The sequence below is a fragment of the Argiope bruennichi genome, chromosome X2 (assembly GCF_947563725.1).
Source record: "Argiope bruennichi chromosome X2, qqArgBrue1.1, whole genome shotgun sequence".
Classification (NCBI taxonomy): Eukaryota; Metazoa; Arthropoda; class Arachnida; order Araneae; family Araneidae; genus Argiope; species Argiope bruennichi.
This window is the reverse complement of record NC_079163.1, coordinates 15,128,073-15,154,279: the sequence shown is the minus strand read 5'-3', so window position 1 is coordinate 15,154,279 and position 26,207 is coordinate 15,128,073. Positions and strand designations below refer to the sequence as shown.

Sequence of the window (26,207 nt, the reverse complement as noted above, 5' to 3'; positions counted from 1 at the left end):
TTTTGCTCTGAATTTTTCTTTCATTCTATTATTATTCTAAATCGTCAATTTTTTTCCAGATGAGTTTCAACTGTGGGTATAAAAAAATCCATGGAGGGAGAACCTGCAAATTTGGAGAATCATACCAGTTTTAGAAAAAAAAATTTCACTTTTAGATAATCATAATCAACCTTCTTAGATTTTTTTTTTTTTTTTTTTTAGATAACATGTAACTTTTGTTCTGAATTTTTCTTTCATTCTTTTATTATTTGAAATCGCCAATTTTTTTTCCAAATGCATTTCAACTGTGGGTATTAAAAATTTGATGTAGGGGGAACTTGTTAATTTGGAGAATCATACCAGTTTTTGAAAATTTTTTATTCACTTTTAAATAATCATAATCAACCTTCTTAAAATCTTTTTTTTTTTTTTTTTTTTAGATAACATGTAAATTTTGCTCTGAATTTTCCTTTCACTCTTTTATTATTTTAAATCCCTAATTTTTTCCAGATGCATTTCAACTGTGGGTATAAAAAAATTCATGAAGGGAGAACCTGCTAATTTGGAGAATCATACCAGTTTTAGAAAAATATTTATCGACATTTAGATAACTTTAGATAACCTTCTTAAAATCCTTTTTTTTTTTTTTTTAGATGATATGTAACCTTTGCTCTGAATTTTTCTTTCGTTCTATTATTATTTTTAATTTTTCCAGCCGAGTTTCAACTGTGGGTATTAAAAAATTCACAAAGGGAGAACCTGCAAATTTGGAGAATCATACAAGTTTTAGAAAATTTTTTATTCTCTTTTAGATAATCATAATCAATATCTGATTTTTATGTATCATCAGTAATGTGGTTGGCAGTGTGGTAAAGAAAATAATTTCGTTTATTAAAATTTCTACGTTCTTATTATAATATTAGTTTCATTTTCAGCGTAACGTGGATTTCAACTTTGGGGGGGGGGGATTATAATGTTCGTATTAAAATTATTTATTTCAACTAATTCTTCTTCTTTTTTTTCACTAAACTAGTTTTTTTCTTAAAAATATTTTTAATTGTAATGCAAATAAATAAATTACCACTTTAACATAACGTTTCGTATGTTTTTTGCTAAAAACTTTTGGAGAGGTATATAAAAGATAAATGAAATAATTGGTTTTGTACACTCGAAAATATAATAAATTTGCTATAAAATGGTTTCAAGAAAATGCCGATAATACTTGCCGAGTCTCAGTACCTAACAAAGACGAACAAGAATGAAATTTCTGAAATTAAAGCAATTGGTGAAAAAGGACTGTAACCCGCCTTTTGACTGTCAGTCAACTATTCCAGCGTGTAATATGTCTACATATTATCTTTATTCGAACTTTATTTTGTCTTTTCAGAAAAACTTTAATAAAAGAAACGAGCATAGAGTATATGAAAAAAAAATCATAACATTTAATCATTTACAAAATATTTATTAACAAAATAAAATTATCTTCAAATCATCAGTTTTAAATGTTAAAATAAATATATTGGAAATATTTTTTTAAATGTTGTACATTTCTAAGCTATGTTTCATAGAAAATTTTTCACAAATTGGTATTGTGTATAAGTAAGGTATGGCAAAATGCGATATTTGTGGCTCTCAAAACTATATAGTTTTAGGAGTTAAAACAACTTAACACTAAAGTTATTACATTAATGACATAATATAATGAAGTAAATAACTTCATAATCAAAATTAAATTATAAATTAAAAATACAATTTAAAAAATCATAAAAGGTTTAGAGATCGTAATTCGTAAAAGTCTTTTCCTCCCTTTGCGCATTTTAACCTTTAACAAGATAATCCAATAGAAGCCCGCATGAAACTCAGTATATTTACATAATTTTCGAAAAAAATCTGTCTTTTGTTGCTTATCGGTTCAAACATATAATTTACAAATAATAGTACTTTGTAGCGGTATTCGTCAAAATTATACTTTCTGTGGTTTGTTTACTCATTAAGAGTGTAAAAAAACAAACTGAGTCAATAAAATACTCTTATATAATTCCTTCAGTACATAAAATTAGTTTACGCAAATTTAATGTATGTTAAATAATTCCCACGCTTGGTTTTTGCAGCGTATTACGAACTCATTATTAAATCCGATGTGCCAATTACGATATTATTTATATTTGTTGTTCCCATATACACTCATGTCCATAAATTAAGGATAGTTCAGAGAAATCGAACTGTAAAAATACATATATCATCCGTTAAATGACTACATACGTCTTCAAAAATTTCAGGAAGCCACCAGATGACATCGATAGTACGTCAAAATGATAAGAGTGTAAGCGAGTGATGTATAAGGAATACAAGCAAAGAAGTAAAATTGTTCGCAAGCGCTTTATAAGCCTTTCAATGCAATAACCGCATCGTTATGACGCAAAGGACGCATTTGGATGATTTTTTGCGCGGTAGCTCCATCGGCCGCCTGGAATGTGGGCGTACCTAGGTGGAAGTATCCGAGGAACTTGGAATCGCCCTGAGTGTCATCTCCAGGCTTTGGCAAACGATTCCAAGATTATTGTAATGTGAGTAGATGTTACAGCACAGGTCTCCCCCGAATTACAACACCGAATAAGGACCGGTATGCATGATTGCTCATTTGGGGAGGTGGTGCACAGTCGTGCAGGATTGCTCGTTTGGGGAGAAATTGTACTGGGTTCCAGAACTGACCTGCACGTTGAAATTGGAACCATGACTGGCCAAATCTATCGGGACGTCATTCTGGAAAAACATGTACTTTTGTTTCAGGACACCATTGGCGCAGAATTCGTGTTTATGGATGATAACGCCCGACCTCACAGTGCAAACATCGTAAATGAATGCCTTCGATCGTAGGATATCACCCGTATAGACTGGCCTGCATTCTCACCGGACTTAAATCCAGTAGAGCATGTGGATGACGTGTTGTAGCCCGTCAACCACCTCCTACATGTCTACCGGAACTTCGGAGAGTATTGCTTGATGAGTGGTGTAATATTTCCCAAGATCAGATCGATAATTTAATACTCAGCATGCCTAGACGTTGTACGGACTGTATTGCATCGTCTGGGAGACATACTATGAATTAATCATCATACCAACCATGTAATAATGGTTTTTGTAAATAAGTTTTTTTTTTTTTTGTAACTTGCTCCATGGAGCAAAAAATTGCAATTTTTATTAATGATATCAAACATATAGCACCTTTTTTGCTCTTTATCTTTTGTTTAATAAATAGGCTTTACAAATAAGTCACATTTGTTTTGCTTCTGACTCTTTCCTTTCCTGAACTTGCAATATCCTTAATTTATGGACACAAGTATAGATAACTGAAAACTGAAATCTACTGAAGCCAAAATGATAAAAAAACAAATAATTTATTTCAGTTGAATTTAATAACATAAAAGGAATACCATCTAAAAGTTTCCTATCCCCCAAATACCCAAATTATCAATATCAATAAATGATAAATAGAAAGCGTTCTTCAATTATTTACTAAAAAAGATAAAAGTTTTTTTTAATGTTTCTTATGCATAAAATAAGTTAAAAGGTTCCTGATGTCAGTCGTAATAAAACATATTAAAATATCGTATTATTTAACTGCATATTTTTCTACCAAAATTTCAAGTTCCTATAGCACATATCACTGTCAGTGTTCACTGTTGACGAAAGCACATTTCACTATTAGGGAATTCAGATTCCCACACAAAACATATGCCGAAAAGGCATTACCATTACAACAAGTAACAACAACAACAAGATTGAAATCTTGCTCCTTAGCTTTCATTGGACAGATCGTATCGATTGGTACTTTCTGTCTTGATCCAAGATCTGCAATCGAAATATCAACAGTAAAATCATATCAAGGATTTGAGTCACACCTCTCTTTGAAAAGTATTGATTACATATGATATTCTGTTTGTAACTTTTTGATATTGCTTACATAAGAATCACTCGAAAAATATTTGTCATCCCTTCTTATTTCTCGAGGCGAAGATCGGCTTCACCACAATCATAATCCCAGATTTTCCTATTCAATCAATCAATGCATCATAATGCTTAGTTTGAAAAGTAAATATTAATGGTAAATACATCAAAATTTCGAATTTTTTTTATTAAAAATGTGCTTTGAACAGATATCTATTCAATATGGCAAATTAAGCGTAATCTTCGTACTTTGATAATAATCAATAATGAAAGAATCCTGGATGAAATATTTATAAATATTTATGTCAACAATGGTGTTGCCATTCTTAACAAGTTTTATATTTCCTGTTTCTGTTGCATCTTTTTCCAACTTGGAATCTGGAAACCCGGTTTTGATTTAAGTAGAATATGCCGTGTTTGCTTTAAGTACGGAATTTATACGTTACGTTATTTTCATCTCTTTCATGTACGGATCATTTGATCAATTTAATTCTACTTCATCTGTAAATACGCTCATAAATTTCTATTATCATTGTGTAAATAGCCTCATGAAATTCTCTGTCTTCTGTTGTGCATAAATAAACTGATCCAAAAGCGAAAGTAGAGCTCCGAGTCCTAACAAACTGGCATCCGTGAACTGGATATTGTACTTTGCATTACGTAATGAAGCAGAAATCCTCAAATTTACGATCTGGATATTATTTTGTTCAAATAAACCAGGTAATTAATGATTTTTGATTTTTGACTGCTTCTGTTTTATTTATATACGAAGTTCCGTTTTCGTGTTGAGCAGCGTTTCTCAACCTTTCAGTATTCTCGGCCCAGTTTTCAATCATAATTTTTATCGCCCCCCCCCACTTACCATAATATGTATACAATAATAATATATGTTGAGTCCTTTGGATTCTGTTTTTTAAATTATTTTTAACTCACTGCCAAAACAAGATTAAAAACGAGCCAACGTTGGCGAGAAACCACATCTGGCATTTTGCAAAGCGGGCGGTGAACAGATGGAGCGAAAGAAAGAGGGGAAAATTTAAATATTATATTTGAAATGAAAGCCAAGCAGAGATATAACGTTAAAAGAATATGAAAGTAGACAATTACAATAGTTAATGAAAGTTAACCTAGACGGGGTGAGCTAAATTTAGAAACTGGGAATACATTTTTTTGAATAATAAAAGAAATAAAACAAAAGCATAACTAAACAAAAGAAAAAAAATTATGTTTGTGGAAGGGAATCCACACAACCAACCATGCGCAGAGTAAATGTTTTCTCATAGGAAGAAGGAGAATGTTCGATAACACAAGTTTCAATTCCAGCCAGACTCATTCGAATCGATCCTTCTATCGCTATTAAAATCTATCGTGAATGTGTATGTTATATATGTTTTCGTGTTAATTGCAATTCACCATATTAAATATTCACGGCAGCAGATTATGCAAACTCATGGATAAATTTTTAAGCGGAAGTAAGCTAGCATTATATGGTAGTCATGCATCAACAAGTACACTAATGAGCGTCATTCCGAAAATAAAATCAAGAAAATATTCTCAAGAATATTTAAATTTTGGTTTACTAACACTGAAGTAAATGAAGAAGAAAGGCCTCTGTGTATCATTTGCTCAAAAATGTTGGTCTTAGACAGCATGAAACCTAATAAACTTAAATTAAATCGAATTAAAATCATATAAAAAGCAAAAATCATTTTTAAATAAACTTTTTCTATGAATAAAAAAGCTTTAATTGCATCTTACAAAGTTTCATATAAAATAGCCTGATGTAAAATAACCTCACACCACTAGTGAAGAGCTTATTTTGCCAGCAGCAGTTGAGATTGTAGAAACTATGTTTGGAGATAGTTTTTCAAAACAATTGCAGTCCATGCCTCTTTCAAATGATACTGTTGCTCGTCGAATTGGTGATATAGCTGAAGATGTACAGTGTCAGCTTTTCTCGAAGTTTCGTGACAAATTGTTTTCAATACAGCTTGATGAGGCAACAGATAGTAATAAAGATGCTCATTTAATTGCCTATGTTCGATTTTGTGATAATATGTTAGTAGTAGAACTACTTTTCTGCAAACCAATAGAACTCAAAACAACTGCATTATTTGCTATTTTAAATGATTTTATGAACGAGGAAAACACAGAATGGAAAAATTGCGTCGGAATATGTACCGATGGTACTCGTTCAATGTCCGGCTTCGAAAGAAATGAGTCCTTGTCTGAATATTGTGCTAACTACGATTGTAAACGTTGTAAATTATATGAAAATGAGAAATGGAGAATCTTTTCTGCACTTTGTAAAGGCATGGGTTCATTACATTCATCTTTACTATTTTATTGCCAGGCAAAATGGTTATCAGGTGGGAAATTTTTGCAACGTGTTTATGAATTAAGAGAAGAAATCGCCATTTTCCTAGAAGAGGAAAACAGACCGGAGGCCGAGAATTTTCGCGATGGTTTATTTGTGATGAAATTGAGCTACTTGGTCGACATATTCGAGAAATTAAATAACTTGAACCTTCAACTCCAAGGAGCAAATACATATATCTTGGATACGAGTGATAAAGTTCATGCTTTTTGTAGAAAGGTGGAGCAGAAATTTAAAGAAAAAAAACCTAATAATGTTTTTAAATGTGGATGCTTGTACTAAAACTTACATGGCTGAAGAAGAACATGTAAAAATTGTTTTTGTAACCATTGAAAATCATTTAGCCATACTGGCAAAGAATTTTAAAGTATTTTCTTGCTGACGACAAACTGATAGAAAGTTACGAGTGGGTTAGGGATCCATTCATAAGACTCCCGAAGGACTCTCAATTGCTGAGGAAGAAAAATTCATCGACTTCACTACAAGCTGCGAAGCTAAAAGTCAATTTAGTTATAAATCACTATTTGAATTTTGGGCAGAAGTAGTGGATGATTTTTCTGCACTAAAAACAAGGGCATTTCGCATTTTCTATTACCATTTTCAACATCCTACATTTGTGAAACTGGATTTTCTGCTGTGGCTTCTTTGAAGACAAAATATAGATCTCGGCTAAATATAGAAACAGAACCGAGAGTATCTATTTCTAATATTAAGCCTTCCTTCGAAAAACTTTGCTTTGCAAGACAGGCCCAAGGAAGTCACTAATAATTATTAATTTTGTTTTTAATTTAGTATGTTTTAATTTCGTAAGCTGTTTTACTTTATTAAATTATTAAATATGTCGAAATGTATTTTGCTTTCCTTTCAGTCAGTTAATCAATTTTTTTAAATAACATTTTCTCTTTGATATTCTCGCGCCCCTCCTCTAGTCTGCTGGCTCCCCCCTAGGGGGGCGCGCCCCACAGGTTGAGAATCGCTAGTGTAGAGTGTTTATGTTCAATTGATTTTCGTTTATTATAAAATAAAGTGATTCTGGATTCGAAACAAGCAGTGACTGAGGCTAAAGTAAAGGCTGAACAAGCAAAATTAGAAACTAAATTACGGAATAAAAGAAATAATCCGGAATATAACGGAATAAAGAAATTACTACATCGGCAAATATATTCGATGAAATGCATCGTAAGGTCGATAATGAAAAAGATATTCATATTAAGTATAAAAAGGTTATCGAGAAGGTGGAACGTTTCTTTAAAGTTGATGAAGAAATTAAAGAATTGATTGATTATACTGATGAAGATTATGATATGATAGAATCTTATAGAGACAGATTTACAGAAATAAGAGTACATTATGAAAAACATTGTAGTGAACATGCTGTATGTATCTCTGTGATTTCAAATAAATGCTCACTAGAAATTTGAAACTACCGAAATTACGTTTGAAGGAATATGATATTATTCCCAGATTATGGGTTGCTTTTTGGGGACAGTTTTGTATGATTCAGGAAGAAGACAGCATAAGAGAAGACGACAAGTTTCAATATTTGTTATCTTCACTAAAGCCAAAAACTAAAGCAGGTGATATTGTTGAAAGCTACCCACCATCCAAATACAATTATTCAAAAGTTATCGGCCATTTAAAGTCCCGATTCTGTAGAAAAGATTTATTGCTAGAAGATTGCTTTTAGCATTAGTAAACAACAAATCAAACATGCTAACTGATTTATATGATAAACTTGGTTCGTATTTAAGAGACTTAGAAACATTAGGTTTGACAACGTCCAATTATGCAGCGATGCTGTACTCTGTTGTGGAATCATGTCTTGCAGCAGAGATCCTGAAGGCTTGGGATAGATATAGAGTCAATAGAGAAGTAAAAAAAAAGAGGATTCTGTTCTGACAAAGGAGAAGGTTTTGGAAAACGTCATGAAGTAGAAAGCGAAAAACATCGTGTTTTAGCAGAATCTTCATTTGGAAGTGGGATAAAACGAAAGGATTCGCATAAATCAGTTCAGAGAAATGAAACTCTGGCTGCTTTATTGATTGCAAATGCTACCTCAAGAAAAAGTTGTTGTGTTTTTTGTGGCCGTTCTCAACCAAATCAGGACTGTCAGAAAATATCGAATATGAATTATGAGGATAGAAAATTACAAGTAATGCTCAAATGATGCTGCATAGTTTGCTTCAAGCCTTGTCATATTGCCAAAAAAGGCCACAGTAGTGTAAAATGCTTGATTTGTAAAAGGAGGCACTATGTAAAGAAGGTTTTGTCCAGATTTACACAGAGCTTATAAATGTTCATCAAAGAACAAAGCACCAGATGAAGAGCAAAATTCGACAGAAGTCTTGTTAACACTTCTTCCCTCAGTGCGTGAAATATACCTAAAAACAATAAAAGTCAAACTTCGGCACAAGGGTAAAGAAATTTGTATCAGAGCATTAATGGATGATGGATCTCATCGTTCGTTATCGAGAAGAATTTAATTGCAGAGTTGAATCTTTCTCCCTCTGGAAAGGAAGTGTTAAATGAAAGACTTTGGAGGTGGCCTTTCTCCTGCAACAGAACACAATAGATTTACAGTAACTGTTGAAAGTTTTGATCGTAAATATTCAACTTCAGTAGCTCTCCTTGATCAACGGAAAATTTGCCCAGGTTACGTGATGAAATTTACTGGCTGAACTTGCTTCTCGATGTATTAAACTAACAGATGTTGGAAAGGTTGCGCCACCTATAAGAGTTCTTCTAGGAGCTGATGTATTAGGCAGCATTTTGACCGGAAAGATTGAGGTGTTTACATCTGGAGTGTCAGCCGTAGAGACTTTTTTTGGTTGGGCAATTTTAGGACTAGGCAGTAAAAGGCAAGTAGTTAACATGGTCACTTTAACCCTACAAAACATCGAGTTACCGAAGATTTGGAATTTATAAGTTTTGGATATCAAAGATCCAATTGAAAGGAGAAACAAGACTCTTCTTGAAGAAGAAACTATGACCCATTTCCGGGAAACCTTAAAGATCCGTGAAGATGGGAGATACGAAGTAGCTTTACATTGGTTGTCTGGATATCCACCTGTTTATGATAAACATAATGTTGCTGAATCTAGACTACGTTCAGTAACAAAACGCTTATTGAAAGAAAATATCTACGAGATCTACGATGATGTCTTAAGACAATGGCAAAGGGAAGGCATAATAGAAACTATACCAGATGATGAAATTTTGAAGCCAGATCATTATATTCCCCACAAACCCGTCCTCAAATCCTCGAGTGCTACAACTAAAGGATCGACCAGTTTTTGATGCCTCTTTCAAACGACCTGGATATGCTTCTCTAAATGAGTGTTTAAGTGTTGGAGCTAGTCTTTCAGAGCAGATTTCCCAATGGGGTGAATTCAAGGTCACGTACCAAACAAACCGCTTCTGTTCAACTTTCAACCGTTCTGCGCATGTCGTAATGTCTGCCGATAACGTTCATCAAACCATTGTTTAGTAAATATTACGTTAGCCGATCAATTATTAAAAACTTCTGATTTTTTTTAAAGATATTATTTTGAATTATTTTCTCCAAATTTAGTTATATAATTTTATTTCTTATATTAAAATTTTTATTAGTATGTTCAATGGAAGTATTGTTTTTGCATAATTAATTTACATGGCTTTTTAACTCGTTTGGTGCCGCTTTATTCTCCTCCCCCCCCTTTTATCCGAAGTATACATTTTGACTCATGACAATGGCAGTGTTTTTGAAAAATTACATATGTTCTTTTTTACATATTATTTAAATATCATTGAATGTTGAATCTTATGAATATAGTTCCACCAGTTAGTTCTTTTTAAAAATAATTATTACTCTTAGAAAAATTAATATTTTAAAGAGCTTACTAATTAAATTATTATTTTTTTTTCTTATATAATTACTTTGATGTTTTCAGTTTGCTCAGAGGAAAGAACATGAAACTCAAATTAGTATATATTGAATAAATTATGTTTACAATTTCAAATTATGAAATATAAAAGGTATGGATACCTTTTTTTAAATCTATGCAACTTATGAATAAATAATTTCATTTTAATTTGTTGAAATCATTAAAGGAAAACAAACAAAATCACGCTTTCATAAATTTTATTTACACATTACAAATATATATATATAGAGAGAGAGAGATATAAAATATATGTGATAATTATTTGAAAAAATATGATCAAATGTATGTTTCAACGTACACACTAATTCAAAAAGCTAAAAAAAACTCTTTACTATTTACCAGTATTTATTTTTCTAGACACTTATAAATTATATAAACACAGTATGACAAGAATGTTAATGTAACTGATGAAATCAATTTTATTCAACAGGAACCTCCTAGATACTAAAGAACAGTTTTTTTTATCACCAATAAAAACATAATGTTGAACAATATACTTTTAAAGCAGAACATTTATGAAATTTTTTTTTAATGCTAAAGATACATTGATAAAAATTACATTGAATGAATATTATAAAATAAAACAAAAACATATAATACAGTAAATTTAATAAACAAGAATAAGGGCATGATATATATATATATATATATATATACAGTGGTGGCCAAAAGTGTGGACATTTTTTGAAAGTTTCATGTTTTTCAACTTTGCGTGCTTGTAGAATATATTAATTTTCACTTAAATACAAATGTTTATATATCAAATTGAAGGTAATTTAATGTAGAATTTAATAACAAAAACAGTATTACAATATCTGTATTACAAAAAAAGTTACGCTTATTTTAGTAGAACAAACAAACACAAATCGTTTTGAATAATGACATGTTTTGTAATAAAAGCGTACTAGCCAATCACAAAACTGTTCTGAGGACCAATCAAATGTCTGTAACTATAGTTTAGATTATTTGGATGGTAAAAGAGTTATTGTTGTGGAAATATTTTGCGGAATGATGCATACTAGTACAATTAAATAGAGTACTGCTGTTTTTTAATATTTTAAGTCCTTTTTTTTAAATTAAACTAATTTTAAACAATGTCACCAACAAGAAGAACTGATTGGACATCTACAAAAAGAAGCCGAATTGTCATATTGAGAGAAAATGGCCTCTCTTATGCTGAAATTGCAAGACAAGTTGGTGGTTCAGTGACTTGTTCTGGTGTACGAAAGTTCTGTTTACGTTACGAAAAAACGAAATCAGTGGGAAATAAGGCCAAATCAGGCCGAAAAAAATGCACAAGTGCTACTGCCGATAGAAAAATTAAACGGCTATGCCTTCAAGATAGAAAAATTTCATCAGATGCCATTAGATGTGAAATGAGTGCAGCTGGTATTGCAGTAAGTTCAAGAACAATAAGAAAAAGGTTATCAGGATTTGGACTAAAAGCTAGAATTCTAAGGAAAAAACCATATTTAAATCAAAAGCAACGCGAAAAACGAGTTAAATGGGCAAAAGAACACATTAAATGGTCAGAAAATCAATGGAAGCAAGTAATCTGGAGCGATGAGACTAAAATATCGCTCTTTGGTAGCGATGTTAGAAAATACGTGAGACGTAGAGTAGGTGAAGCGCTTCATCCTCATTGCATTGAAGCAACTATGAAAACAACAACAAATGCCATGATTTGGACATGTAAGTCTGAAAATGGTGTGGGCCGAATTCAAGTGATTGATGGCATTCTGAATGCCAAAAAATACATCGAAACTGTCCTGGAACCAAAATTGATACCTTCCATCAGGGATTTCTTCCCCAACAAAGCACCATTTATTTTTCAGCAGGATTCAGCTCCATGCCACACAGCAAAAGTATGCAAAGCATGGTTTCAAAATAAAGGCATATATGTATTACCATGGCCCGGAAACAATCCTGATCTCAATCCAATTGAAAATTTGTGGCGACGTTTGAAAATTCTTGTACGACAAAAACGTCCATCCAATAAAAGACAACTTATTGAATCTATAATTGATTCTTGGCACCATGTTATTCCGAAAGATGAACTCCAAACACTCGTTCACTCGATGAAAATACGCTGTGAAGCTGTCTTAAGAAATAAGGGTTATCCTACTAAGTATTGATTGTGTAAGTATCACTTTAAAATAATGCAAATCTAAGATAGATCTTACTAAAATGAGAGTAACTTTTTTTTTGTAATACAGATATTGTAATACTGTTTTTGTTATTAAATTTTACATTAAATTACCTTCAATTTGATGTATAAACATTTGTATTTAAGTGAAAATTAATATATTCTACAAGCACGCAAAGTTGAAAAACATGAAACTTTCAAAAAATGTCCACACTTTTGGCCACCACTGTATATACATATATATATATATATATATATATATATATATATATATATATATATATATAGAGAGAGAGAGAGAGAGAGAGAGAAGTTAAATTAAATAGGATATAAAAACGAGGTAGAAGAAACACTTTTATGCTTTTACAGAATTTTATAATTCAAAATTGATATGTTAAAAAAATAGAAATAAAAAAAAGTGAAACATGCATGTAGCAATGAAGCTGGGAATAAAAATTATATAATAAATGCTGATATGGAAATTGATTTTCAATGAAAACATCTGTATTTATTAAAACAGAAATCACTGAGGTGCACAATGTTAGAACAGGATATTTTGATAACAGTCAATTTCAGTTTAAATACAATAAACTATTGACATTTCCTTTTTAACAATAGAAACATTGTTTGATATAAATTCACTTTGTATCCATCCTAAATCTGCAAATGTAATTAGAAAGCTAGTAATATTCACTTCCACCTAAATTTATCATTATAGCAGCTGCAACAGGAGTTTGTTTACTTACATTAATTAAATTTATATAAGTTTTTGTAAAAAAAATGCAATGTAATATTCATGTAAAAATTTTAAAACCTTCTAAGCATATTCAAAATTATCAGAAATTTCATCAAATGGGAATAAAGTAAATTAGAAATGCACTCGCGATTTTGTTTGATTGTTTTTGACGGCAAATCGCTTACCGATTTCTTTTTCTTCGAAGAGTTTTTCTTACAAATTACTGGAACTGCTATATTTAATAAATGGACACACACTGAATGAATTCTTCAAAATGATCGGAGCATATCAGCGACTTCGAAGGCTTGAAAAAATCTATACCAAAGCTATCAACCGTAGTCAGGATTGTTAAAAGGAAAATAAGAAAACATTTCATCGTTACAGGCACTCTTGTGTTTCGCATTAAAGCATGCATCTATCAGCACACCAGTATTTCCTCTTTTAACACATAATAAGAGGAAAGAAAATGACTCAAAAATTATAACTTCAAATGTAAACAAAAAATCCGCTTCATACTTGGCGGAGAACGTTAATGGCAGACTGATCAACGAAAGCGGTGCGGATGAAACTTAAATGTCTTGCGCAAAAAAGTACATGACATGTGACTTTTAAGTCACATGAATTGACCCCATTCACGGTCACGTGTTAAGTACCAAACAATCCGTTTCTGTTCAATTTTCAACCGTTCTGCGCATGTCGGGATGACTGCCGATAACGTTGATGACACCATTGTTTGGTAAAAGTTACGCTATCCGATCAATTATTAAAAACTTCCAGCTTTTTTATAGATATTATTTTGAATTATTTTCTCCAAATTTTCGTAGTTATATAACTATATTTCTTATATTAAAATTTTAATTAGTATTTTCAATGGAATTATTGTTTTTGCATAGTTAATTAACGTCGCTTTTTAATTCGTTTGATGCTGCTTTATTCTTTCCTTTCCCATATCCTTCCCCCCCCCCTTTTTTTATCCAAAGGATACATTTTGACAAATGACTATTGCAGTGTTTTTGAAAAATTACATATGTTCTTTTTTACATATTATTGAATGTTGAATCTTATAAATATAGTTATTTTTAAAAATAAATTATTACTCTTAGATAAGTTAATATTTTAAAGCTTACTAATAAAATTATTACATTTTTTTTCTTATGTATTGATTTTTATTAATATTGAGACTTTGCTGTTTTCAGTTTACTCAGAGAAAAGAACATGAAATTTAAATTAGTATATATTGAATAAATTATGTTTAAAATTTCAAACTATAAAATATTAAAGGTATAGATACCTTTTTTTAAAATCTATGCAACTTATGAATCAATTATTTCATTTTAATTTGTAGAGATCGTTAAAGGAAAACAAACCAAATTACACTTTCATATTTTTTATTTACACATTACAAAAAAACATATAGATAAAATAAATATGATAATTATTTGAAAAAATATGATCAAATGGATGTTTCAATGTACTCACTAATTCAAAAAACTAAAAAAAAACATTTATCAACATTTATTTTTCTAGACACTTAGAAAATATATAAACACGGTATGACTAGAATGTCAATGTAAATGATGAAATCAATTTTATTCAACAGAAACATTCTAAATACTATACAACAGTTGTTTTTTTTATCACGAATAAAAACATTATGTTGAACAATATACTTTTAAAGCAGAACATTTATGAAATTTTTTTTTAATGTTAAAGTTACATTGTTAAGAATTACATTGAATGAATATCATAAAATAAAACATATAATGCAGTAAATTGAATAAACAAGAATAAGGTCATGATATATATATATATATATATATATATATATATATATATATATATATATATATATATATATCATGCTCTCTCTCTCTCTCTCTATATATATATATATATATATATATATATATAGAGAGAGAGAGAGAGAGAGAAGTTAAATAGGGTATAAACATGAGGTGGAAGAAAAACTTATATGCTTTTGCAGAATTTTATAATTCAAAATTGATATGTTAAAAAAATATAAAAACAAAAGGAAAAGAGTGAAATATGCATGTAGCAATGAAGTTGGGAATAAAAATTATATAATAAATGCTGATATGGATATTTATTTATTCTTAATGAAAACACCTGTATTTATTAGAACAGAAATCACTGAGGTGCACAATGTTAGAACATGATATTATGATAACAGTCAATTTCAGTTTAAATACAATAAATTACTTACATTTCATTTTTAACAATAGAAAAGTTGTTTGATATAAATTCACTTTGAATCCGTCACAAATCTGCAAATGTAATTATAAAACTAGTAATAATGCTTTCGGGAGTCATCCATTTTGCTCTTTTTTTATTAGACATGATTACCTAGCAATAACTGAATAACATGAATTACTAAAAGATAAAGGAATCTTTAAGGTTCATAATAAAAAGGTAATACCTCATAATGCATTTTATTATTATGCCAAAAACTAAAAATCAAATGCAAAAATTATTTGACGTTAATTAATGGTTTTTATACTTAACTAATTTATATGCTTAATTAAATGACATGTGTTTTCGAAACTTAAATATTGTTACGAACCTGTGATGCTGCTTCCAGGCATTGTTGGTTCCATAGGAGGTCCCAGAGCTTGGCGAAAAACTTGGCGACCATTCGGCGACTTGGCGACGAATTTGGCGCCAAAATAGATTATACCCGAAACATCGAGAATTTCATCATGCTGGTGTGCAAACTACCCTGTCTCATCTACGTGAACCATTTTGCATACTTCGGGGCCGGAGGTTTGTTAGAGAAGTTGTTCAAAAGTGTGTAACATGTAAGAGGTCTACATCAAAGCCCGTTCTGCCAGTCGATTCAACTCCGCTTCCTGTTGATAGAATCAATCGTGTTGCTGCATTTAAAGTAACTGGAGCTGCTGTATCAGGTCATATCAATTTGAAAGGAGGTCAGAAAGCGTAGATAGTGCTTTTCATATGTGCAGTTTATCGTGCTATTCACTTAGAATTAGTGACATCTCTGTCGACTGAAGCCTTTATGTTGAGGCGATTTTTTGCTAGAAGAAGGCGTAGTTTTATTATGTATACATATTACGGGAGCAACTACGTGGGAATTTCAAGAGCTCTCAACACTCTCAGTTGACAAGAAATAAGAGCTAAATGTGCCATTCGAAAGATTAAATGGTATTTCAATCCCCCAACCACGCCATGGTATGGATATTGATGGGAAATAATGATTCGCACTATGAGACAGCTTCTGAGAAAAGTCTTAGGTCGTGCTTGTATCACTTACGAGGAGATGATGACATTGCTATGTGCGTGTGAAAGCATAGTCAATGGACGTCCGCTCACATAAATTTATGATGATCCGAATGAATTGAGAATTATTAAACCATCAGACTTCATCCAAGTTATAAAAGGAAATGAAACTATGGATCTGGACATCGTAGACGCTAAGCATCTACTTAAACACATTCATTACCTTCAGAGTCTACGTTATCATTTACGTCAATGATTCCGAAAGGAGTATTTAGCAGAACTTATTCGAAATCTACAGTTATCTTCTAAACGACAGAACCTGTCACCTGGGGACATGGCTCTCATCGGCTTAGACAATGCAAAGCGTTTAACTCTTCAACCGGCTGGAACGTAGAAAGTCGCTCCAACGTGTCTCTTGAAACCCGACTGGAACGTAGGAAGTTGCTTTCCGCAAACTGCTTTAAACACAGCTCTGACGTAGAAAGTCGTCAATGCTTTCCCCCTTAAATGCAATAAACGGGGTCGGTCATTTGCTTGTTAAGGTCATTTTGTGGTTTTCGCTGACAGTTAGAATTTGGGTGGTCCCTCCAATTAGGGGAATGAACTCCCGAGAAGGGGAAATAACGTTTTTCGTAAGAATGCGTGATTGCAGGATCGATTGGTGATACGAGCTGTATACTTCATTTCTGATTTGAATATTTCATTATTTCACCACAAATTTAATATCCAAATGAAAACTATTATACTTACTAAAGGTAGGGAATCCCCCATATTTACATGTCATAATCATGCATAACAGTTAATGATTGTGATTAGTTCGCACAAACATGTTTGATTTTTCTGTACTTGGTTGATGAAATATTTAAAAAATACGTTTGAGCTTTTAATAAAACTTTTATTAAAATGCAGTAAAATATTAAAAAAAAAATCCAATATAAAAATTTTAAATTTATTTATATTTATTCCGATTATTAAGTGAGACAAATATTTATTTATAAATGTAATTTTAATTATTGCTTAAGCTGTGTATATAGATTTTGGCCGAGCATTTAATACGTAATGAAAGGCAAATTTGAAATTTTTTGGATCTAATTATTTATTTTTTATTGTTTAGAGTGAGTTTTTAGTAAAACGTTTTTAATTATTTTTATAAACGCTTTTATTTAAAGTATCTTGATAAATATAGTTAAAATTATTTCTTTTTACTGTTTAATATTATATTTTATTTCATTATTTAAATACAAGCGTTGTTTACTGCTTTTTGCAAATCATATTTGTCTTTCTTTTTTTTTTTGTGGGGTTCTTTTATAAATATAAAAAATACTTTTTTAGAAATTTTATCTTTACAATGTATAATTATATTATAAATATGTATTTAAAATCTCGATAAAAAATTAAAGCACAATCAAATGCGAGGCAGTTTTGTGTCTTGTGACGGGCTGCAAAAAGTGTAAATGAAAAAAAAAATTACTTAGTAATAATAAGGACTTTTAAAAAAAAGTTTAGCATATGAAGGAAAGAAAAATATATTTAATAAATGGAAAACATTTATTTATATTCAACATAATTCGATAATGAGTATTATATTGCTTTGAAGAATAGACTTAATAAATGTATCTGTGCAATTATAATTATTGCTTTGCATTAAAACAATATTAGCTATTTAATGAAATTAATTAAATGCATTAAAGGCTGATACGATTTCTAACTGTTTGAACGTATCACAAGGCTGTGGGGCTGTGGATTTAGAATTTTTTTTTTTATCTATGGATCTTGGTTCCTTTTAATTGCTAATATTTTGTAAGTGGTTGGTCCATGTGTTTCTCTATGTGAAAGTAGTTTTTCGGCTTGTCCGCATTGTTAATACAAGTTTTACGATCAAATCAAGCAGTAAAATATCGGTAGGTTTAGTGCTTAAAGTTGCCCAAGTTACGTTACAGAGAGAAGTGTTACATCTGATGACAACAATCTATTCAAGAAAGTGTCTCAAAATGGGTTACATAGAACATGCGTCAGGGAGATTGTACAATAGAAGTACTTTTAATACGAATCTTGCATTGTAAGGGAGGATATTTTCCCTTGCTAGGCATTCAGCAAGACACGAATGAATTCTTGAATGATGTTCTGAGTAGTTCTTTGAATCTTTACCATTCTTGAAATTTATGAGTCTTGGATTCAAAAGATTAATTCATCACTCCTGAAAGTGCTGTTCTTTTTATAAAATTAACATGGGTATTATGGCAATAATCTATGAAAAGAGTTTTTAAGCTTTGCTCTTTAATCAGTGTTAGATTTTATGTCAAACAAAGTGTGTGCTCTACTATTTTTGATTTTCATATCCATTAAAGTTTATTTTCATAGAACATTTAAACACGTACTTCTTAATATATTTAATAATAATTAATGACTAAAAAGTAAAATAAAAAATTCGATTTCTCTGTTCACTAATACAATGCAAGTGAGTTTTCTTACTAAATTTGTTTATATTCTGGTTGAAATTCGGCTATTGATCAAATATATTGCCATCACCAATGCTTGATTCTGTACTTGAACTTTATCTAAAGTATAACAAAATGTTTAACAAAAGCATACCACTGAAACATGCTCAACATTAAATAATAAGTTGGATCATATCTTGATATCAAGAATATAAAAAAATTAGGTTGAAATGATACAAGCAACAATGAAGACAATTTAATTTCACTTCCATAATGAAATATATTGATGTAAAATATATTTAAATTCGATAAATTAATATACAAATGTCAACTTAATTTACTTTCCTTCGAATTACCAGGAAAAAATTTTAATTAAAATTTTTATTATGCTTTAAAAATTAATAATTTACGAAAATATTAGCTTTTGGATTTTTTAAAAACTATTTGTTAATTTTATTTTTTGCTTTGATAAAAAGTCGTTACAGATAAGAAGATTTTAACATCATGAGACCCCGATGAGTCATCTGTGACTAGACCACCAATAACTTTCTGCTTTACCACACCAACATGATTCTCCGACCCAGTCTTTGCTAATTAATTCTATGGCGTAAACATTCCCGCTTCTCTCTATTTTTCTTATATATAAAAAATAACTTATATATATATATATATATATATATATATATATATATATATATATATATATATATATATATATATATATATATATATATATATTATTTCTGATTTAGCACAACCTTCTTAATATGTAATGTCATTGTTAAGCCACTTTTCTTCCATCCAATTTTTGTGACCGGAGGATATGATCCTTTAAATGTTCCTCCACAAACTGGAAAAACTATTACAGATTCATTAATATCTATAATTTGTTTTATTTTAATGAATATGCCAAAATTTGTAGCAAGTATTTTTGTTGTTGTAACGAAAAAAAACCTTATTTTTCACTCACGGGTTTTAAACGTTATTGAAGTTATGATTACTTACTCTAGATGGTTTTTCTTTTATTTTATTGTGCATCTATCTTTTGAAATTCACATACAGTGAAATTCACATACAGTGAAATATTGCCAATGAAATTCGTTTGAATTGTTCAGACATGAAGAGCATGGAAGTAACAGTCTGAAAGGGTAATTCTTAATTGTTGGACACATGCAGCTAAGTCTCATTTTTATCTACGAGATAATTTACGAATTTCCATAAAAAATCATAATGTTGTAACTTAATAAAATGGGTACAATTGAAATTTTGATTTCATTGATGGAGTTAGATGAATTAAAGATTCTTTGCAATATTTGTCAGCAGAGAAATGCATGGATTTATGAAAATATTTCTGCACTGACTAGGAGTCATTTTTACGAAGATTTGTGATAAGATTAGGAATGATATAAGAAATTGACATTCAAAATATTCACTTATTAAAAATATGAATGAAATGATGATTTTTATCAGATATAAGCCTTGTGAGTAAATGGATACATTAATTTGTTTTTTTATTTTAGTATTAAAATTAACTTTAAAAATTTATTATTTTAATTATTTCAAAATAAGATAATAAGTCAAAAATATTCAAATTAATAATATTTTCATCAAAATATTATCAATAAAATATTCAACTACTATGTATTGACAAAAGATTGCTTTATTATTTTCAGAACTTAAAAAAATGGAATGAAAAACAAAAATCTGAAAACAAACAACAACAAAAAAATGTACAAATTTTATTTAAAAATTTTCAATAACAGATTATATTTTCCGAAATGTATGTAATATTTTTAAATTATTATTAATAATTTTTTTACAATTTATTTTAATCAGAGAACTATATATTCATCCGTTGTATATATATCTATCCTGGTATAAAATTCACTGAATATCAGTACAAAGAATGTATTATATTCGTAATGCAATTTGATGAATGATAATTCCTTTTAAATAATTTATTAAACAAATTTTTCAATTACTTATAAAATCGTATTACGAAATTTTTTTAGAGTTTATTTTTTAACAAATTCTATTTTCTGCAAATATTGCAGATTAAAAGAGAAGTTCTCTGTTCTCCGAGCGAAAACCAAATTCTTAGTTGAAAAACCTCATGGCAATTGCCCAGAGTCGACAGATTTATTACTTCATTGATCAGTCAGTACTATTCAAAATCCTCTTTGTTTAGAGGGACGTGATAGTCGAGAAGCGGGAAAGTTTACCCCCTGTTGTATATTACATATATTACATATTATTATTTCATTGTATTAAGTAGATTTCTTGTTTTCATTTTGTATTGCTTTAGGCAAATATGCACTAAATACAATTATTTTGTTGCCAATTTTAATAAGTTTTACATTTCCTGTATCTGTTGCATCTTATTCCAACATGGAATCTGGCAATCCGGTTTTGATTTTAGTAGAATAGCATCATGAATAAACTAATGCGAAAACGAAAGTACGTTCTGAGTCCTAACAAATGAGTTTTCATTGTTGACGTTAATATGTTGGGTTTTATTGCAATGAAAATTTTATATTAAAATTTCATTCTCAATATACTTTTTAAAGTTTTAAGATAGTGTAACAATCATTTCTTAATGCAATGTTTTTGAAAATTATAATGGAATATGTCAAAATACCTTTTAAATTAAAATTTCGGTAAGAATTTTTCAAAAATTCCCAAAAGAGACAACCCTACTCTCCATTGTAAATCTGAGCCAAATCGGTAATATTATGTGTAATGGTCTCTCTCTCTCTCTCTCTATATATATATATATATATATATATATATATATATATATATAATTGTTGAATGTATAAAGTGAAATTTTCATATTTTTCCAGATTCAAGTTATGGTTATTTAGTCAGGATATAACAAAAATTTTTGCAAATTCAGAATAGTTTAATTTTCAAATGAAATTTCTTTTCAGAAATGCACACAAACTTAGGATGGGAGTCTAGAAAAATTATCTTTTTAATGACCATATTGTATACATTAATGAGTTGTGAACCAAAACATTTAAAACAAATTACCTATCTGAATATGTGGTGTTGTTTACAGTTTATTGATAATTTCCTTAGAATGCAATTTGCTTTCACATTTTCTAAAAAATTTTTAACTTTTCCCCCTTTCATCAAGTATGGTCTTTATGATTACTATAATTTATTGCATGCATAGCATTATTTTTTACAAGATTGATGTATTAATTGTTACATTTTAAAAGAAAAACAATTTGTAAACTAAGTACTTTTTCATCATGCATTATAATGCAGCTTTAATCTAAGTTTGATGTCAGATTCTGTTAACTGATTAAAAAGATGCTTGCAATGAAATATATATTTTGTATTGTATGTGAAATATGTAATTTTTTTTTTTTTCTTTTCAGATTACATTGAGATTTTACAGAAGATTTTCTTAAAAACTTTTCCTATTCCACCAAGGAATTTATTTTAAACAATGTCAGCACCTACTGATTCAAAACTTGTAGTCCCTTTTGTGCCATCACTTTTTCACTTTTCAGTGGTAAAAGTAGCTTTAAAATTGTCCAAACATATCGATGCCACAACTTGCGTAAAGCTCTTTAAAAAAATGAGGCAATCTGATCCGAAAATTTTTTATGAAGCTAACTCTAGCTCTAACTCTGTTTCTGAGATAGATAAAGCAAAGGAAAAGTTACTTATCATTCCTGCACATTTAAGGGAGAATGTAGTGCAGGCAATTCTAGGCTTGGATGCTGCTGTTAAAGAATGGCATTCGGACCATGAAGGTGCATGGCGTTCAAAGAATATAGATGAAACCTTTGAATGGAAATCTAATGGTACAATTGACAGAATTAAAACGATGCAGCAATTGCTTCTAAAAAAAGATGTTGATATCAATTTGAGGTTTTATTTAGCTTGCTGTTACTTTTTGGAAGAAAGTATAAAGACTTTGTGGGCAGAAATGGATGTAAATGATAAAAGGTCAATACCTGGTAATCCCTGTACACGATTTTGGGTTAGAAGGATGCACGATGGATGTACGGTTCAATGGATAAAGGACATTCCAGAATACCTACACCTTTATTGGGAATATCCCACCTGTTCCTTTGGTGCATTCTTTCCTTTCTTGCAGCCACAGGAGAGGGTGAAGTTTCTTTACTCTATAACATCGAGTACAAATGATGATTTTCTTTCATGTATGTATGTAGCAACTAAAGAAGAACAAGTGCATATGTTAAATATGGAGGCTTTCAAAGTCCTTGTTGTCTATTTGAATTGGCCGCTGCAAAATTTCTTTCTACAAATAGTGGAAAAGATGTGGACATTTATTGATTATCCTGTTTTTAAAAAATTACTAAATACTATAATCTCGTACTCAGTGAAAAAGTACGATTTTGATTATGAACAACTTTTGGTGGACTTGTGGACAAGAAGCCCAAATCACTTCAAAGAAAAGGCAAAAGCAAGCCGATATCTCTATGGCGAAATTTCTTTCTGTTTCAGTTCAGTAAGGGAGAGGAAAAAATATAAATCTGTCCCTTCAAATTAAATTAAAAAAAGAAAAGAAATTAATTACATGCTAACTGGCCAGTATTGGATATGTTTGTAACTGTTTACCTAATTCTTTTTGCTAAAAGGAGATGAAGGATGCACCATAGATATGGGGTTCAATGGGTAAAGGATGCTCCTAAATACCTTGATCTTTATGAACGATATCCAACACATACCTTCAGCGCGTTCTTTCCTTTCTTGCAGCCATAAGACAGGAAGAAGTTTCTTTCCTCTATAACTAAGACTACATCTAATGATTTACTTTTCTGTGTGTAGGGAGCAAATAAAGAAGTAAAAGTGCAAATATTAAAGATGTAGGCTCCCAAACTCTTTCTTCTGTATTGGAATTGTCTGCTGCAGAATTTCTTTCTACAAATTGTGGAAAAGATGTGGAATTTCATTGATGATCCTCTTTTTGAAGAAGTACTGCATACTATCTTCTCATACAAAGTGAGGAAGCAGGATTTTAGCCATAAACAACTTTTTGTGGAACTTTGGGAAAGAAGCCCAAACCACTTCAAGACAAAGGCATGCCGGTAACTCTCCCGCTAAAGTAATCTGTGTTTTCATTCAATAAAGATAACGAGAACTCATCTTTAATGAATCTGTCAATTCCAATTTAGATTGAAAAAAGAAAAGAAATTAATTATATTCTAACAGGCCAGGAATGGAAATGGCGCAGCTGTTTAACTAACTCTTTTGCTACAATAATGTCTTTTTTTAAATGTAAATAAGATAATCTCCTTGTAAATAATGCAATACAAAGTTTTATACCATACATGAAAAAATAACTTTAGGCATTTGTTTGTTAAGTGTTCAAAGTTTTAGAATTGACTTTTTTTCATTTTGTGTGAAAAAAAAATTTCCACTAATTTAATATGTCATTTTTTTATTCTATCTTGCTAAAAATTGCAGTAATATAAATTCCTTTAGTAAATACATTCTTATCTTAAATAAGTATGATTGCATTATGTTTTAAATGTCATGATGAAAGTTTATAGCAATATTGCTTTGAAACTTGAGTGCATTTAATATTGACATGAATCACATTTGCAAACATTGAAGGTTGTGTTAAGCATTACTCTATTTATTTCACTGAAAGAATTCCTTCATTTTGTGAAAAATACAAAAGCAAATTTAGAAAAATAAATGTATAAAAGATTTATTTTAAATATTATCATTTTGGTTTGTCCTAGACAATATTTGTGGTACTTGGTTTAACAAATGAAAGATATTAATTATCGGTTTGAATACATATTTATGTATTTTTATTCTTGAAATTTAAAAAAATACGTCACTCTTCACACCAATTTAGTAATGGTGCATTTTATTATCTCATCCACTATTTTATGGTCAATATTAATTATTGATGTCTTACAGAATTGATTTAAATCTTAGATAATTGAAAATTTTGCATGATTTTCGATATAAATTATATTACATGATTCTCATCTGCTTTGGGAAGAAATGCTCTGTTTTTGATTACAGATAAAATATTTTCTTTATGCATGCTAATTAAAATTTTATAAATAAATCTGGATTCAATTTAATTCAATTAAACATAATTCTAGATGTGTGAGTTTTATTCTAAAATAATATTTCATTTTTTTTATTGCTCATGGCTTTTTTTTCAATGTAATCATGTTTTTTGTCCCATAATTTTTAAAATTTTGAAGGAATGTATTTTTTTTTTTTTGTGTGTGTGTGTGTGTGCTTTTAAATGGGATATATGATTCCATTATCATTTGATTTCTGGTATAATAATTATTTGATTATGTAACTATAATATTTTTTTTAAATGGAATTTTAAAATATTTATTTGTTTAGTATTAAGAGATTCTTTTCACTGGGTCAAAGATATAGAGATTTCACTCTCATAAGTACGTCAGCAACTCATTTAATGGGACTGCTGTGGTTTGAGATAAGGTCTCAGTTTTGAGACCCAAAAGTTTCAATTTTGAAATCCAGTTCCAAATAATTATTTGAAAAGAGGTGTAGTGTATTGTAAATCCATTGGGTACAATAGTCTTGCTGATGTGCTATGAAAATTTTGAGAATGATTCCGACTCCGTTAACAACCTTGTCCTATAACCCTCCTGTTGCGTGTGGGTCCATTTCGACACAAAAGCTACTTAATTTTGTAATTAAATTAAAATTAGCATGGATATAATGCTGCATCTCTATAAATGTGGTCAAGATTTATTCTGTAAAATATGTTCGTATTTTGTTGTAATTGCAATGTAAGCTTATTTGTCAAAAGAAAAAATAAAATGTTTACATATACCGTGTTTGTGTCCTTTTAGACCTTTATGTTAAAGTGCATTCATTTAAAAAGAAAAAATACAATTTTCTCTTTTGTAATATGATGAATACATATATTTATAGATTGTAAATGTATTTATTATTAATATATACTATAATTATATGTATATTTATAATATTTATTTTATGGTTACATTAGGGTGCGTAGTGGCATGAAAAGGGCTTAAAAAGTACTTGAATTTGAAAATCATTTTTAAGTGCCTTAAAAGTGCTCAATTTTCTTGAGAAGTGCCATCACGTATTAAAATAAAATAAAATCCCCCGTCCTACTTTCTTCAACAATGTACATTGTTGTTTATTGAAATATTGGGAAAGTTATACCGAAGAGGCAATATAAAATGTGTACTATATTGTACTTGTTGTGACTTTGAAAAATGTTTGGTCTTCAGTAGAATTAAAAAATTCTGAAATATTGCTTTAGCTATGTCTGATAAATATATGCTTAACCTTTATATGTATTATCAAAGAAAAATACGCAGATTTGTGCAACAGACTGAAAATATAAATTTTGTACCTGAAAGAGATTTAAAAATGCTTATGTGAAGCCTCT

The 26,207-nt window shown here is 29.9% G+C and overlaps 1 protein-coding gene across 2 annotated transcripts; it reads left to right on the top strand.

Moving 5' to 3' along the window:
- The first annotated feature begins 21,193 nt into the window (after positions 1 to 21,193).
- Positions 21,194 to 25,619, top strand: LOC129960224 (uncharacterized). 2 transcript variants are annotated; one of them, XM_056073473.1, is made up of 2 exons: positions 21,194 to 21,259; positions 22,189 to 25,619. In XM_056073473.1, exon 2 carries the CDS (start codon positions 22,260 to 22,262, stop codon positions 23,331 to 23,333), a length of 1,074 nt encoding a protein of 357 aa, XP_055929448.1. In that variant the 5' UTR covers positions 21,194 to 21,259; positions 22,189 to 22,259; the 3' UTR covers positions 23,334 to 25,619. The 2 variants fall into 2 exon arrangements, with proteins under 2 accessions (XP_055929448.1, XP_055929447.1); XM_056073472.1 differs by lacking the exon at positions 21,194 to 21,259 and adding an exon at positions 21,267 to 21,526.
- Positions 25,620 to 26,207: the final 588 nt, after the last annotated feature.